The 15981-nt window shown below is 36.8% G+C and overlaps 1 protein-coding gene across 1 annotated transcript; it reads right to left on the reverse strand.

Moving 5' to 3' along the window:
• Positions 1 to 227: 227 nt before the first annotated feature.
• LOC101445830 (glyceraldehyde-3-phosphate dehydrogenase-like) lies at positions 228 to 715 on the reverse strand. Its single transcript, XM_071208375.1, is given in 2 exon segments — positions 228 to 568; positions 571 to 715. Coding segments are annotated over 2 exon segments (486 nt in total).
• Between the last annotated feature and the right edge of the window lie 15266 nt (positions 716 to 15981).

Raw genomic sequence — 15981 nt, forward strand, 5'->3', positions numbered from 1 at the left:
ATTTGCCACTTGATGTTGTCACCACATTCTAGAGGAATCCTGCAATGTGTCTCTTAGTGACATCAAATTCATCATTTCCAACACTGAACAGCCCAAGTGAGTCCATATCACAATGCATAGTAGAACTGTGTACAATTGCTTATGCCAGAAATCAATGAATCTTCCTTGTCTTTTTTCTGTATCTGTCTCCTTCGATGTCCAAATCACCATCTGCTATCAAGTCTGTCTTAATAAATGACACTCGTGAGGTCCACCACCCTGTTGCTGTAGCCAAATTCATTGTCGAACCAGGAAATAAGCTTGACAAAGTGGTCGTTGAGAGCAATGCCAGCCCCAGCATCAAAGGTGGAAGAATGGGTGTCACCGTTAAAGTTGCAGGAGACAACCTGGTCCTCAGTGTAGCCCAGGATGCCCTTTAAGGGACCATCTGATGCCTGCTTCACTACCTTCTTGATGTCATTGTATTTGGCCACTTTCTCCAGATGACAGGTCAGATCCACGACAGACACGTTGGGGGTGGGGATGTGGAAGGCCATGACAGTGAGAGTCCCATTCAGCTCTGGGATGAACTAGCTCCCAACTTGGCAGCACCAGTAGATGCAGGGATGATGTTCTGGGCAGCCCCGTGGTCGTCACACCACAGCTTCCCAGAGGGGCCATCCACAGATTTCTGGGTGGCAGTGATGGCATGGACAGCAGTCATGAGTCCCTCCATGATACAGATAAAGTACATACAACCCCAGGGATTGGTTCTTCTGAGGGCTACAGAGACCCACAGTTTCTATAGTCATGACAGATGGAGTTCAGTGCCATGTCAGTTGGTCCTGCTTTGGAGTTTGTGTTTCCGTGTGATGGAGCTGGATTCAGATGTGATCTTTGTCCACAAGCCTCTCTTGTTACTTTTAACGGATCTGTAGTTGGTGCTGGGGTTTAGTGTATACCCAGGGGACCTGAATCTCTGGACTAACCATGTGATAGCCAGGACTTGAGCCTCAACAGACTTGCAACTCCTACACTCTAGTTTATTGGAGTTACCCCACTCAGCTAACATGGAGGTGAACCACCACACCAGGGAGCCAAGAGTACCTACAACTGAAAGCAGGAGGGTTGCATCCAGCATCCATGTGGAATCTAAGCCCCCTTTTGATATAGATGTGGAGTGGACACAACCATTCCAAGATCCACAGGATGGAGGAATAGAGTATGGATTAGAGTGGACTTACTGATATTCTATTCATGAACTATTGTGATTAGTATTTGAAGAAAATGTGTCATTGGTGTGGAGAAAGTGGCCATGGTGGCTGCTGAGGGTAGGGAATGGGAGAAGGAGATGTGATGTGGGTGCATTTTCGGGGGTTGGAGCTGTGCTGGGTGGTGCTGCAGGGACAGTTACCAGACATTGTATGTCCTCCCATGGCCCACTGGGTGGAATGTGGGAGAGTGTGGGCTATGGTGTGGACCATTGACCATCAGGTGCAATGGTGCTCAGAGATGTATTACCAAGTACAATGAATTGTTGTTCTTATGGGGGGAGGAGTGGAGTGAGGGGGGTGGGGAGTATATGCAGACCTCATATTTTTTTAATGTAATATTAAAAAAATAAATAAAGACAAAAAATGACACTCATGATTCTTTCACTCTTATTTATTATGGGGCATGTGTGGCTCTTGTGCTCTGAAGCATCCATCCTCCAGTTCTCTCTAAATTGAAGAGAACATGGGCAGAATCAATGCCACCCACATAAAATCATACTCTTTCTTTGTATTTGTGAAATATGGCTAATTGACTGAATTCTGATATGACATTAGAAGAGTGGTAGAGATTGGAGGTGCACACCCATGTTGCATCCTTCATTTCCCTACTTGGTGTGTGGATATAGCAAGCTGATCCAGTAGTTGTACATGAGCAGTTGTACATAAGCAGCTCTAATATTCAGGAGTGGGAAAGTAAGAGAAACCAGGCAAATTTCTAGTGCCCATGAGTTACCAATGTAGACAAGGCTGATAAAAATCAGACTTCTATTTATAAGCTTGTTAAATATATGTCTTTTTTAGTGGTCAGCCCACTGTTAGGTGTCTTACTCAGAGTAGGATCAATTCTTTCATTTTAATGAACATAATGACTAGCTGAAAATGTTGGATTTTTTAAAGTAATTACCTCAAAGGAGGAAATAAAAAGCAAAGACACTGGTGATTCTAAGAATCTGGGTGGGTAAATCTGCTATGTGGTATTTAATATATCTCATGAACTTAGTGCCTGCTTTACCAAAGAAGGCCAACTAGTTGACAATTGAAACTATTTTATTAGATATAAGGTTAAATAAAATCTCATACTTTGAAAAAAATGTTTGACATTCTGAGCAAAGTCCAGTGAGAGAGAAGAAATAAAACTAGACATAAGAGAGAAGATGAAATATAGTATTTAAATAAAATATTTCTCTTCTTGGAGCATGAAATAAAAATCACCTGAGTTCATAATTAGGGACTTTGCCAGGCTGAAAACCTCAAATGTTTATGTACTTTTAAAAAAAGCATCACTTAAGTAGAAAATATATATTGTCAGTCTTAGAAGCAGAGGAATCCATGGTTCAAAACTTTGTGCCTTCACTTGAGAGCTATCTCAAGAGAATGCATTTACGTTATATTTCACCAAGAACCAATATAAATGCCTTCTTACCCAAGTCAATTGTTGAAATATTTTCCCCAGAGTCATTTTTGATAATGGTTGGAACCATCAAATGACAGATTAAAAACTCTATATTTCCATGTTTTTTTATGACTGATATAATTTTCTAAGAGATATAGCTGAATGAACTAAATTTTTTAATGATGTGTATTGCCAAATAAAACTTATACACCCAAGTGTAACAGATTAGAATCATTTATAGTTTCCATACATATGGTTTTTTGGCCTCTTTTATTTGAACCTATAATCAGCAATATACTTGTTAAGTATATGTCCCAGAGACTTAAGTTTTGGTCTGTTCATGTGTCAGGTGAATCCTGAATCTCAGCAGAGTTGTGCACCAACACTTCAGTTCATTGGACTCACAAAGGAAAACTAACAAGGAGATGATGATGGACAATGCCCATCCCAAGAACAGAGGGTATCTGCAACAGCAAGTAAGTTAGTTGCTCCATCTGCACCATGGGATGTAAGCCTCCTCTCAATTAGAAACAAAGTGGGCATCACCCTCCCCAAATCCTCAAGATTGAGGAATGAACAATGGACCAAAGTAGATTTAGTATTATTCTGTTATAGACTTATTATTATTCTAGCAATGGAATAACTTTCATCAATGATATAAAGGCAGTGGCCACTAGGTTTATGATGTGAGGGAAAGGGACGAATAGGTGAAATATGGGGGCATTTTAAGGCATTGGAATTGTCCTGCATGACTTTGCAATGACAGATACAGACCATTATACATTTTTTCATAACCTACAAAATTGCATGGGTTAGAGGGTAAACTATAGTTCAAGTTAGTAGCAATGCTTCAATATGTGTTCATCTATTGTAACAAATGTACACACTTGTGAAGAATGTTGTTAAATGTGGGACGATGTGGGAGAGGGAAAGGTTGGGGCATATGGGAATACCCTATATTTTTAATGTAATATCTGTGTAATCTAAAGCTTCATTAAAAATAAAAAAGGAAAAAAACTAGCTTATTTGGTATTATGATGAATTTTAGAAATTTAATTATTTCATTTGAATCTAAATTTGTATTAACATGCATTGGCTACACATTCAGTGTATCACTGAAAAATTTCCAATTGCTTACACAAATCAGTCAGGTAAGTACGATTATGGACAGAAAAAGGAATTGTGCAAGTGGCACTATCAAGAGCAATTAAGTAAGGGGACAAAGAGAATGTCATCCAAATGTAAAACAGAGGACATAATATTTCCTATGAAACAGCGCTACTTGCAAAAGATAAAATTCTTGTTATACATCAAATTTCTTTGGATAATTTCTAACGTATAAAAATTCTATTGGATGTATAATAATCTACTTATTTTTTACGTTATTTGTGGCATTTAGAATACTATTCAGATTTTTAGTCAAATAAATGTAAAGAGTTCCACTGAAACTCTAATTTTCTTATACTTGGATATATTTTCTAAAGCATTATAAAATTATGTATTAATGTTCATTATTTAGTCTATATTTTTAAGCAGCTTTAAATAATTTTCAAATAGTGGTTCATGTATCAAATTGAAATGACATTATTAATTTCTAGTTTCAGTGCCTTAATTACTATAAATGTTACCTATTAACAGGCTTATATTTATGTTTTAATTTCTTATTCACTTCAATACAATGTACATAGAAAATTAATTCACGATTGTAGTATTTTTCCATAAGAATATGTTGTATAGAGATATCAATATATAGCCATTCAACACATAATTTTAAAAAGTTCATCTGGGAAGAGAAAAGACAGAATATTGAGCTGTATTTAATTGGTTGTTATCTATAACATTCCTTTTAGACTATGAATTTTGAGAGATCATAATTCACATGTTTTTTACAAAAGGCTTACCATTCAATTTTATAAGTCTGAAACTCAAAATTTTATATTTCAGTGATAAATTAAATAATTCCCTATTTTCAATTTCTCCTCATATATACTTTTCTTTATTCCAGATTATTATTTTTTACAGTATGTTACTGAGTATACAAGATTTCTTCTGAGTTACATTTCCTGCATTTATAAAATAATCCATAAAATCTCCCTACCTTTAGTTCCCCTGTTACAGTGAAACTGAACTATTTACATTTAAATAACTTTATATTTCTTACCCCTTGGCAATAACTACACATATTTCTTCCTCACCATATTTAAAGGTTAGAAAAGTATGTCATTTTCCAATATTTACATGGAAGATCCTCCGTTCATGGAGATTTCCTTGCTTTCTTTGAGCAGAGGATTGTCTCTCCAACCCTGGAATCTCAGTCAAGGCACCATGTTTGTTCTTACACTTTAGCTGTTCAAGTTTCCATGTACTCTACCACTCCAGATAAAGGATTTCACTGTAGGATGCACCCTAGTCCACCCTTAATTTGACCTAGGCATCACGATGTGACCTGGACCCTAATTTCCTTCTAATTACCTAATTTCTCACAATGATTGTTTTGAAAGTTCCTCTCAGACATTCTTGCCAGTTCCTTTCACATTTAACTCACTAAGCTCACTGGGCCTCAGAGTCTTTACCGGCCCTTCAGAAGCCTCAAGCAACAGGGTTGTCTTACATGGTATCTAGTCTTTTTTTTTTTTTAATACCAAAACAAAAGTGTATTGAAACTAACTTCCATGTTTGTATAAATTCACTTTTTAAAAGACTGGTACAAAGCTTGTAAATAAGAACATCTGTATTCTACAGTCTTTAGTCATATAATTTATCTACTTTAAATCTACTTGCTCAAATGTGAATGGGGACTGTTAGATGCTGCCACATCAGGCATTTGTTTCAAATTTAGTTGGGAGTTTGCAAGGAGAAAGTTTAGAAATGGTTGGAAGATTCAAAGAGAAGGAGCACAGATAGCTACCTACCTTGAGGCACTGTGTGGTGTGACTTGTGGAAGGGAAACACCAACATTTGATGGGGAAGCAAGGGATGCCTTTCCCACAGGGAATAGCCAGAGAAAGTGTGAAAGGAATGTAGGAGAATGGATTTTTTTATAATGACTTGGGGATGGGGGCCCCTAATGAAAGACTAAGCATTTCTTAGGGTGCAATGGAAGTTTCAGGGAGTCATGGAGGAAGAGGAGACTGCTTCAGCCAGCATTTGTTGAATTATTTTATTAAGAATAATAGCATGCAGTCATTGAAAATGAAAATGCCTTCAGTGCCTCTTTCCACCATTCTCTCATTTCATAGATTCATTAAGTTTTTCCATAGATTATTTTAAACATGCTAAACTATTATCAAATCTAAAACAATTAACAATATTTCCTTAATATAATGAAATAAAAGCTTATTTTAAATGTGTGACCCCCAAAATAGACAGTGTGGTGATTAAGTTAACATGTCAAATTGGTTATTTTACAGTATCCAGTTGTTTGGTCAAGCATTCATTAGACTGTTCTCATGAGGAAATTTCACAGATGAAAACAATCATTAAATTGATCGCATCTTTGGCTTAATACATCTATAATCAACTGAGGAGCCTGCCTTCCACAATAAGAAGAGCTTCATTCAACCAGTTGAAGCCTAAAAGGAAGAACTGATGATTTCAGCAATCATCAGGAAAAATCCCCAGATCTCTTTTAGCTTGTCCTGGGGAATTCATTGGAAACATCATTGGCTTTTCATGCTTGTTCCCTGCCAAAAGGAATTCAGACTTGCCCATCTCCAAGATTGTGTGAGCCTATTCCTGTAAAAATTACATAAAAAATACCATAATATTTGCACCATATTTACACATATAATATAAAAACATGCACAAACATGCATATATCCTGTTAATTCACTTTCCCTGGAGTACCCTAATACAGAGATATCTATGCAAAACCCAATATGTCATGCAATACATTAAATATATTGCACTTGTTTATTATTAATCTATGTCATTAACACTAGTAATAATATATTTAGATATGATTTATAAACATATTCAATGTTTTTTAAATATAATGCTGTATTTGTATTTTTAAATTTGTACTAATTTGTGTCTCCTCTTTGGAAAAATGTCTATTCATATATTTTTCCCATTTTTAATTGGGTTGCTTATCTTTATCTTTATATCACTGAGCTGTATGATTGCTTTCAAAATGAGGAAATCAAACTTTCTCAGATATGTGGTTTCTGAATATTTTCTCTGATTAAGTATGTTGCCTTTTTACCTTCTTGCAAAGTCATATTAAACACTTTGTTTTTTAATTTTTAGGAGTTTTCATTTATCTGTATTTTTTTTTCATTGCTTATGCTTTGGGTTGTGAGGTTTAAGAAACCACTACTTACCATAGGATCTTGAAAAGGTTCCCCTAAATTTCCTACTTGAAGTTTTATGGTGCTACTGTTTGTAATTAGGTCTTTGATCCATTTTGAGTTAGTTTTTGTATAAGGGGTGACATAAGGGGGGTCCTCTTCTTTCTTTGGAATATGGATATCCCATTCTCCAAGTATCATTTATTGAAAGCACAGTCTTGGCAAAAATATATATATATATTTTGACCTTAAATGTGAGAGTATAATTCACAACTCTCAGTTCAATACCATTGGTTAAAATGTCTAACTTTATGTCAGTATCATACTATTTTGACTGCTGTAACTAAATAATATGCTTTAAAAGTCAAGAAATGAATGTTTTCCATCTTCATTTTTAAAAAGATATTTTTTGTTATAAAGGGCCTCTTAACCCTCCAAATAAATTTGAAAAGTGATTTTTCCATTTCTGCAAGAGAAGTCAGTTGGGATTTTTATTGAGATTGCATTGAATCTATAATCAATTTACAGAGACTGACATTTTAATGGTATTTAGTCTTCCAATCCATGAATACAGAATGCTCTTTCATTTATTTATGCATTCTTTAATTTACTTCAGCAATGGTTTATACTTTTCTGAATACAGACCATTTATGTTCTTGGTTAAAATTTCTTCCTAAATATTTGATTCTTTCAGTCACTATTTTAAATGGAATGTTTACCTGACTTCCTCCTCAGATTGCTCATTAATTCTGTATAGACATGCTACTGATTTTTGCCTATTAATCTTGCACCCTGCCACTCTGCTGAATGCAAAAAAAAGTCCAAAAAGCACATGAAAAGCTGTTTGACACCATTCCACTAGTCATTAGGAAATTGATCAAAACAGTATTGAGATGTTATTGCACACCTGACAGAAGGGCCATTTTTTAAAAAAGAAAAATATAATTACTGACGAAGATGTGGAGAAATAGGAAGATTTATTCATTGCTGGTGGAAATGTAGAATGGTGCAGCTACTGTGGAGGACAGTTTTGTGGTTCCTCAGGAAGCTACATACTGAACTATCATATGCTCAGGAGTCCTACTCCTAGAAATATATTCAGAACCTGAAAACAAGGAAACGAATGGCCATTTTTCCAGTGATATTCATAACTTCACTATTCACAGTTACTGAAAGATAGAAACAACCCAAGGGCCCATCAACCTATGAATGGATAAATTAAATGTGTTAAATATATAGGGTGGAATACTATTAAGTTATAAGAAGAAATTAAATTGGGATATATTGGGATGCATATAATGTGAATGAACCTTGAGGACATTATGTTGAATGAAATAAGCCAGACAGGAAAGGAATATTTTGTGGTTTCACTAACATGGGCTTAATATGACAAGTAAACTTATGGAATTTAATTCTAGATTAAAGCTTACTAGGAGATAGACTGAGAGTTGAAATGGAGAGCTGATCATTAATATATGTACAATGTCTAATAAGATTGATTGCAAATGAGTGGAAATGGATAGATTTTGTGGAAACACATTATAGTGAGTATAACTAACACTGCTGATATACAAATGTGATTGTGGCTGAAAGAGGTGTTCTAGTGATATAAGTGTCAATTGAAAGAAATCTAGCAGATGAATTAGGGACTGTATGTCATTAGGAACTTGGTGGCTGATGAAGATTGTGGATAATAGTACAAATACAAGAATGTTCTTTAGTGAACTAGAAAAAAGGTACATCACTTTTACAAGGTGTTAAGAATATGAGGCAAGATGGTGTCTGAGTGAGTGCACCTTATAGTCTCTCCCGCAAAGAAGTGACTGGGCAGCATTGGAAATTGTTCAGGACCAGGCTGTTTTGGGGTTTTGCAGGGCAGGAGGTGTCTGGACATTGATTTGGTGGGATGGTGACAGAGAAGATTTGTGTAAAAGGTAGAATTGAGGCTTTCTTTCATGTAGCTAGGGGTTGCACGCAGGATGCTCCCCCGGGGCAGGCAGCATGGCAGCAGTGATTCCTGGAGGCTCTGCAGTACTGGGGAATTCATAAGCCCTGAGTGGGCTATTCAGGGGCTTGCAGGGCAGGAGGTCTTTGGAACCAGTTTGGAGAGACAGAGATGGAGTTTTTTGTGAGGCGTGGAATTTTGGGTTTCTGACATGGAGATCAGTGCTTCCGGCTAGAGCTCTGCCCCTAGGGCTGGCTGCCAATCTGCAGTGGTCCTTAAATTGGTCACAATAAAGAGGAGTTACCAGCAGGCTGTTTCAGGGGCTTGGAATGTGGCAGGTGTCTGGAAGCCGATTAGGTGAAACAGAGACGGAGGAGTCTTTTGCTAGGCATGGAATTTTGGGTTTCTGACATGGAGATCAGCGCTTCCAGCTAGAGCCCTCCCCTAGGGCTGGCTGCTGATCTGCAGCGTCCTTAAATTGGTTGCAATATAGAGGTGCCCCCAGCAGGCTGTTTCGGGGGCTTGCAGGGCGGGAGGTGTCCTAAAGTCGAATTGGTGAGACCGCGATAGAAGAGATTCTTGTGAGAGGGGGTATTTTGGGTTTCTGACACAGAGGTCAGAGTTGGCGGATGTAACCCCCCCCCCCCATAGGGCTGGCACACAGCTGCGGGGATCCCTGAAGGCTGTGTTGCACTGCGGTGCTCCCAGGCTCTCTGTTAACCGGATTAGAGGTTGCCAGGTCTGTGTCCCCTAAACCCTGGTGACCCACACCCAGAGACTCACACCTCTTGAGTCTGCAATATCACGGACTTCCCATCCCTGAATTCACCATGCCCTGAGGTGCATCTGAGGTTCTTGATTGTCCTAGCCCTCAACGTTTGCATTTTTTCCCTTTTTTTTTCTTTTTTCTCTTTTTTCTTTTTCTTTTTTTATTGTCTTGGTTGCTAATATTGCATTATCTCCTAGTCTTTTCTCCCATTATATCCCCCAAGCTCTTTTCTCATTTAATTAGGGGTTGTTTTATTTTATTTTTCTCTTTCTTCTTTTCTTTTTCTTGCTTGTTTCCCTCCCTTTTCTTTGCCCCCCCTTTTTACTCTTCTTTTTTTTTTCTTTTCCCCCTTTTTCTTCTTATTTTATTTTATCTTAATTATACAATAGGTGCTGCAGGGAACACCTCATATTTGCTGGGTTTCCTCATCCTCCATTTCCTCATTTCTGTGTGAATTGATTTTGGCCACCTACACTATCCCCTTTCCCCCACATCTTGATATCCTCCACCATCTACTGTCCCACCTATATTCCACCTCCCTTTCATTGGTCCCCAAATTGTCCAACTTTTAATTTCTAATACCTTTGTTTTGTTTTCTGTCTTTTATCCACTCTTGATACTATTGTCTTACTTTTCTCTTTCTCTCTCTCATAAAAACACTGGTTTTTTAATTCATACTATATTCCTCCCATATTCAGTCGACTGCCTCATTATAGGTACTCTACTTACTGCTATAACTCTACACAACTTACATGAATCTAATATCCATCCTCCCAGATCTCATATTGTTGCTCTGTTAACATTTATTATCAATACTACTTTACACATTTTCCTTTTTTACACAATTGCCTTTCCCTGGTCCTAATATTTTCCTTCAAAGTGAACTCAGCCAAAAACAAGAAATTAGAATAAGAAGAACAAAGTGACAAAGAGAAGATATAACACTTACACAAGAACAACAGCTAATTAATCCCCAAGACTAGACAAAGAAGCTAAAGAATTGATTAAACCCGTCAAGCTAAAATGATGACCAGACAGCAACAAAAACTACAAACCAAACCAGTAATCAGGAAAACATGGCTGAATCCAATGAACAAACTAAAAATCAGGAAGGGGAGCAAAACTTCAGACAAGTAGTTAAAGATCTCAGAGCATATATCAGAGACAAACTTAATGAAGTAAAGTAAGAGTTTAACAATATGAAGAAAACACTTGGAGAGGAAATTGCAGACATATGCAAAAAGATAACAGATATGATGGTGATGAACACCACAGTTCAAGAAATCAAAAATACAATCGCAGCAAATAGCAGCAGATTAGAAGAGGCAGAGGAGACAATTAGAAATGTGGAAGACAGTACATCAGAAATCAAACAGATAGTAGAATTGACCAATAAAAAGATAGAAAAAAATCCAGCTAGGACTTACAGACCTGAATGACAATGCAAAATGCACAAACATATGTATTATAGGCACCCCAGAAGGAGAAGAGAAGGGAAAGGAGTCAGAAGGGGTGTTGCAGGAAATAATGGCTGAAAACTTCCCAAATCTACTGAGAGAGACAGATGTACATATCCAAGAAGCACAACACACCCCAAACATCATAAACCCCAACAGGCCTACCCCAAGACATATACTTGTCAAATTATCCAATGTTCAAGACAAAGAGAAAATTCTAAAAGCAGCAAGAGAAAAGAAAACCATCACATACAAGGGAGGCTCCATATGATTAAGTGCTGATTTCTCATCTGAAACCATGAAGGCAAGAAGGCAGTGGCATGATATAGTCAAGGTACTAAAAGAAAAAAAATTCCAACGAAGAATACTCTACTCAACTAAACTAACATTCAAAAATGATGGAGAGTTCAAAACATTCACAGATAAACAGAAATTGAAAGAGTATGCCAAAAAGAAAGCACCCCTTCAAAATATTCTAAAGGGAGTTCTGCAGGAAGAAAGGAAAAAACAGGACAGGCAGAGTTGGAGGAGAGTGTAAGAGCAACAAAAAAGACAAAAAGGGAAGGAAAACAAACAAACAAAATATGATAAACACAAGTCAAATCAAAATAGGGCTAACACAAATAATTCCTTAAAGGTAATAACACTGAATGTCAATGGATTAAACTCACCTATCAAAAGATTCAGACTGGGAAATTGGATAAGGAAATATGACCCATCTACATGCTGTCTACAAGAGACACATCTTAGACCCATAGATTCATGGAGGCTGAAAGTGAATGGTTGGAAAACAATCTTACAAGCAAACAATAACCAAAAAAAAAGGCAGGAGTAGCTATATTAATATCACACAAAATAGTCTTTAAAGGCGAAACAATTGTGAGAGATAAAGAAGGATATTATATATTAGTGAAAGGGACAATCTCTAAAGAAGAACGAACAATCATAAATATTTATGATCCTAACAAGGGCGCCTCCAAATACATGAGGCAAAAACTGGAAAAATTAAGTGAAAGAATTGATGCCTCTATAATTACAGTGGGAGATTTTAATACACAACTATCAACTCTGGACAGAACATCTCAAAAGAGAATCACTAAAGAAACGAAATATTTGAACAGTATATTAGAGGAGCTGGATCTAATAGACATATACAGATCATTACACCAAAACACAGCAGGATATACATTTTTCTCAAGTAAACATGGATCATTCTCCAAGATAGACCATATGCTAGGCCACAAAGAAAGGCTTAATGAATTCAGAAAGATTGAAATCATACAAAATAATATCTCTGATCACAGTGGAGTGAAGCTGGAAATCTGCCAAGACCAGAGGCCCAGATTTCACAACACGATATGGAAATTAAACAGCACACTCTTAGAAAAACAGTGGGTCAAAGAGGAAATCTCAAAAGAAATCAATAACTACCTTGAAACAAATGATAATGATAACACAACATACCAAAACTTAGGTGATGCAGCAAATGCAGTACTAAGAGGGAAATTTATAGCCATAAATTCATACATCAAAAAAGAAGAAAGAGCAGAAACTGAAGAACTAACTGCACATTTGGAGGAATTAGTAAAAAAACAACAAACTAATCCCACAGGAAAAAGAAAGAAAGAAATAACAAAGAAAAGAGTAGAACTAAATGAAACAGAAAATAAGAAAGCACTCGAAAAGATAACCAAGACCAAGAGCTGGTTTTTTGAGAAGATCAATAAAATTGACAAACCCTTAGTGAGACTAACAAAGAGAAAAAGAGGGAAGATGCAAATACACAAAATAAGAAATGAGAAAGGAGATATCACCACTGACCCCACAGAAATAAAGACTATCATAAGAGGATACTTTGAAAAACTATATTCCAACAAAAATGACAATTCAGAAGAAATGGACAAATTCCTAGAAGCACATAAGCAGCCTATATTGATGAAAGAAGAAATTGATGATCTCAACAAACCAATCACAAGTAAAGAGATAGAATCAGTCGTTAAAAACCTCCCAACTAAGAAGAGCCAGAGCTAGATGGCTTAACAGGTGAATTCTACAAAACATTCCGGAAAGAACTAACACCAATCCTGCTGAAACTCTTCCAAAAAATCGAAACAGAAGGAACATTGCCTAACTCCTTCTATGATGCCAACATTACCCTAGAACCAAAGCCAAACAAAGACACCACAAGAAAGGAAAATCACAGACCAATTTCTCTAATGAAACTAGATGCAAAAATACTTAACAAAATACTTGCTAATCGTATCCAAAAACACATTAAACAAATTATACACCACGACCAAGTGGGATTCATTCCAGGTATGCAAGGATGGTTCAGCATAATAAAATCAATCAATGTAACACACCATATAAACAGATTTAAGGGAAAAAATCACATGATTATATCTATGGATGAAGAAAAAGCATTTGACAAAATACAGCAAACTATCTTGAAAAAAACACTCCAAAAGATCGGAATACAAGGAAATTTTTTGAACATGATAAATAGTATATATGAAAAACATACAGCCAACATCATTTACAATGGAGAAATCCTAAAATCCTTCCCTCTAAATTCAGGAACAAGACAAGGATGCCTACTCTCTCCCCTTCTATTTAACATTGTCTCAGAAGTAGCATGTCTGTACACCAATAATGAGCAAAATCAGGAGAAAATCAAGAAACAAATACTATTTACAATAGTAAATAAAAAAATCAAATATTTAGGAATAAATTTAACTAAATATGTAAAAAACTTATATACCGAAAAATACACAAGACTGTTCAAAGTAATCAAAGAAAACCTAAATAAATGGAAGAATATTCTCTGTTCATGGACAGGAAGACTAAACATTATTAAGATGTCTATCCTACCAAAACTTATCTTCACATTCAAAGCAATCCCACTAAAAATCAACACAGCATTCTTTAGGAACTGTAAAAACTAACTATGAAATTTATTTGGAAAGGAAAGAGGCCCTGAATAGCCAAAGACATATTGAAAAAGAAAAATGAAATCGGAGGAATCACACTACCTGACTTCAAAACATACTACAAAGCTACAGTAGTGAAAACAGCATGGTATTGGCATAAGGTGAGACACACAGACCAAAGGATTCAAATTGAAAGTTCTGATATACAATCTCATATATATAGCCATATATATTTGATAAAGCAACGAAACCCTCTCAACTGGGAGAGAATGGCCCATTCAACAAGTGGTGCCTGGAGAACTGGATATCCATATGTAGAAGATTGAAAGAGGATTACCATCTCACACCTTATACAAAGATCAACTCAGGATGGATCAAAGACCAAATGTAAGAGCCAAGACCATAAAGACTTTGGAAAGCAGTGTAGGGAAACATCTACAAGACATTGTCATAGCAAATGGCTTCATGAACTTCACACCAAAAGCACGAGCAGCAAAAGAACAAAAAGATAAATGAGACTTCCTCAAAATTAAAGCCTTCTGCACCTCAAAGGGGTTTGTCAAGAAAGTAAAAAGGGAGCCTACACAATGGGAGAAAATATTTGGCAACCCCATATCTGATAAGAGACTTACAACTTGCATATATAAAGAACTTCTATATCTTGAAAATAAAAAGATAAACAACCCATTTAAAAAATGGGGAAAAGATTTAAACAGACAGTTCTCCAAAGAAGAAATACAAATGGCTAAAACCACATGAAAAAATGCTTCAGATCTTTAGCTATCAGGGAAATGCAAATCAAAACTACAATGAGATACCATCTTATTCCCATAAGATTGGCAACTATGAAAAAAACAGAATACTAATGCTAGAGAGGATGTGAAGAAATGGAAACACTCTCCACTGCTGGTGGGAATGCAGAAGGATCCAACCATTCTGGAGGACAGTTTGGCGGTTTCTCAAAAAACTAACCATAGATTTGCCATATGACCCAGCAATTCCACTGCTGGGTAAATACCCAGCAGAACTGAAAACAAGGACACAAACTGATATATGCACAGCAGTAGTCATAGCAGCATTGTTCACTATCGCCAAAAGTTGGAATCAACCCAAATGCCCATCAACAGATGAGTGGATCAATAAAATGTGGTATATACACACAATGGAATACTACTCATCTTTAAGAACACATACACTACAAACACACGTGATAACATGGATGAATCTTGAGAACCTTATGTTGAGTGAAGCGACCCAGGCACTGAAGGACAAATACTACATGACCTCAATGATATGAAATAAGTCAACCAAGCTGCCTCAGAGAGCTAGAGACTGGATGATAGGCTTACAGGAAATCGGGGGGTTGAGGAAGGATATAAGCTGAAATCTACATGGGTGAAATCTATGATAAGCTGGAGGTAAGTATGTGTACAAGGAAGGGATAAAATGGGGGCATAGGGTTACATTTGGGTGGGGTTTTGCGGGCTTCAGGCTGGCTAGGGATGGGCGGATGGGTAATATTGCCCAAGTATTTGGGGGGAGGGTGGCAACATATGAACACAGGAGATTGTCAGGTGTTGGTTGAGAGTATAATGTTGAAAAAACCTTTTCAAAATACAATTAGGAAAGTTACCTGTTTAAGATACTTAAAGGGGATAATCTGATGTAGGACAGATTCCTAGGGAATATGTGAATGCTCATTTTGCCAGAGTGGGTTATATCATTGGGTAGAGACTCATATAATGAGAATGAAGTTATACCCACATCCTGGGGAGGCCTAATGCCATCAAATAGAGGGAACTGTATCTCTCAAGAGAAATTGTGGCTCCCAGGGCATTAGGGCATTTGAGCAAGTCATGCCCTCAACACTATTGCAAATATCTCTGAACATGGCTCCTCAAGAAATGAAGATTGACTGTCACTGTGGGCCCTAAGGAGAGGGGGA

This window comes from Dasypus novemcinctus, chromosome 16 (genome assembly GCF_030445035.2).
Source record: "Dasypus novemcinctus isolate mDasNov1 chromosome 16, mDasNov1.1.hap2, whole genome shotgun sequence".
NCBI classification, from domain to species: domain Eukaryota; kingdom Metazoa; phylum Chordata; class Mammalia; order Cingulata; family Dasypodidae; genus Dasypus; species Dasypus novemcinctus.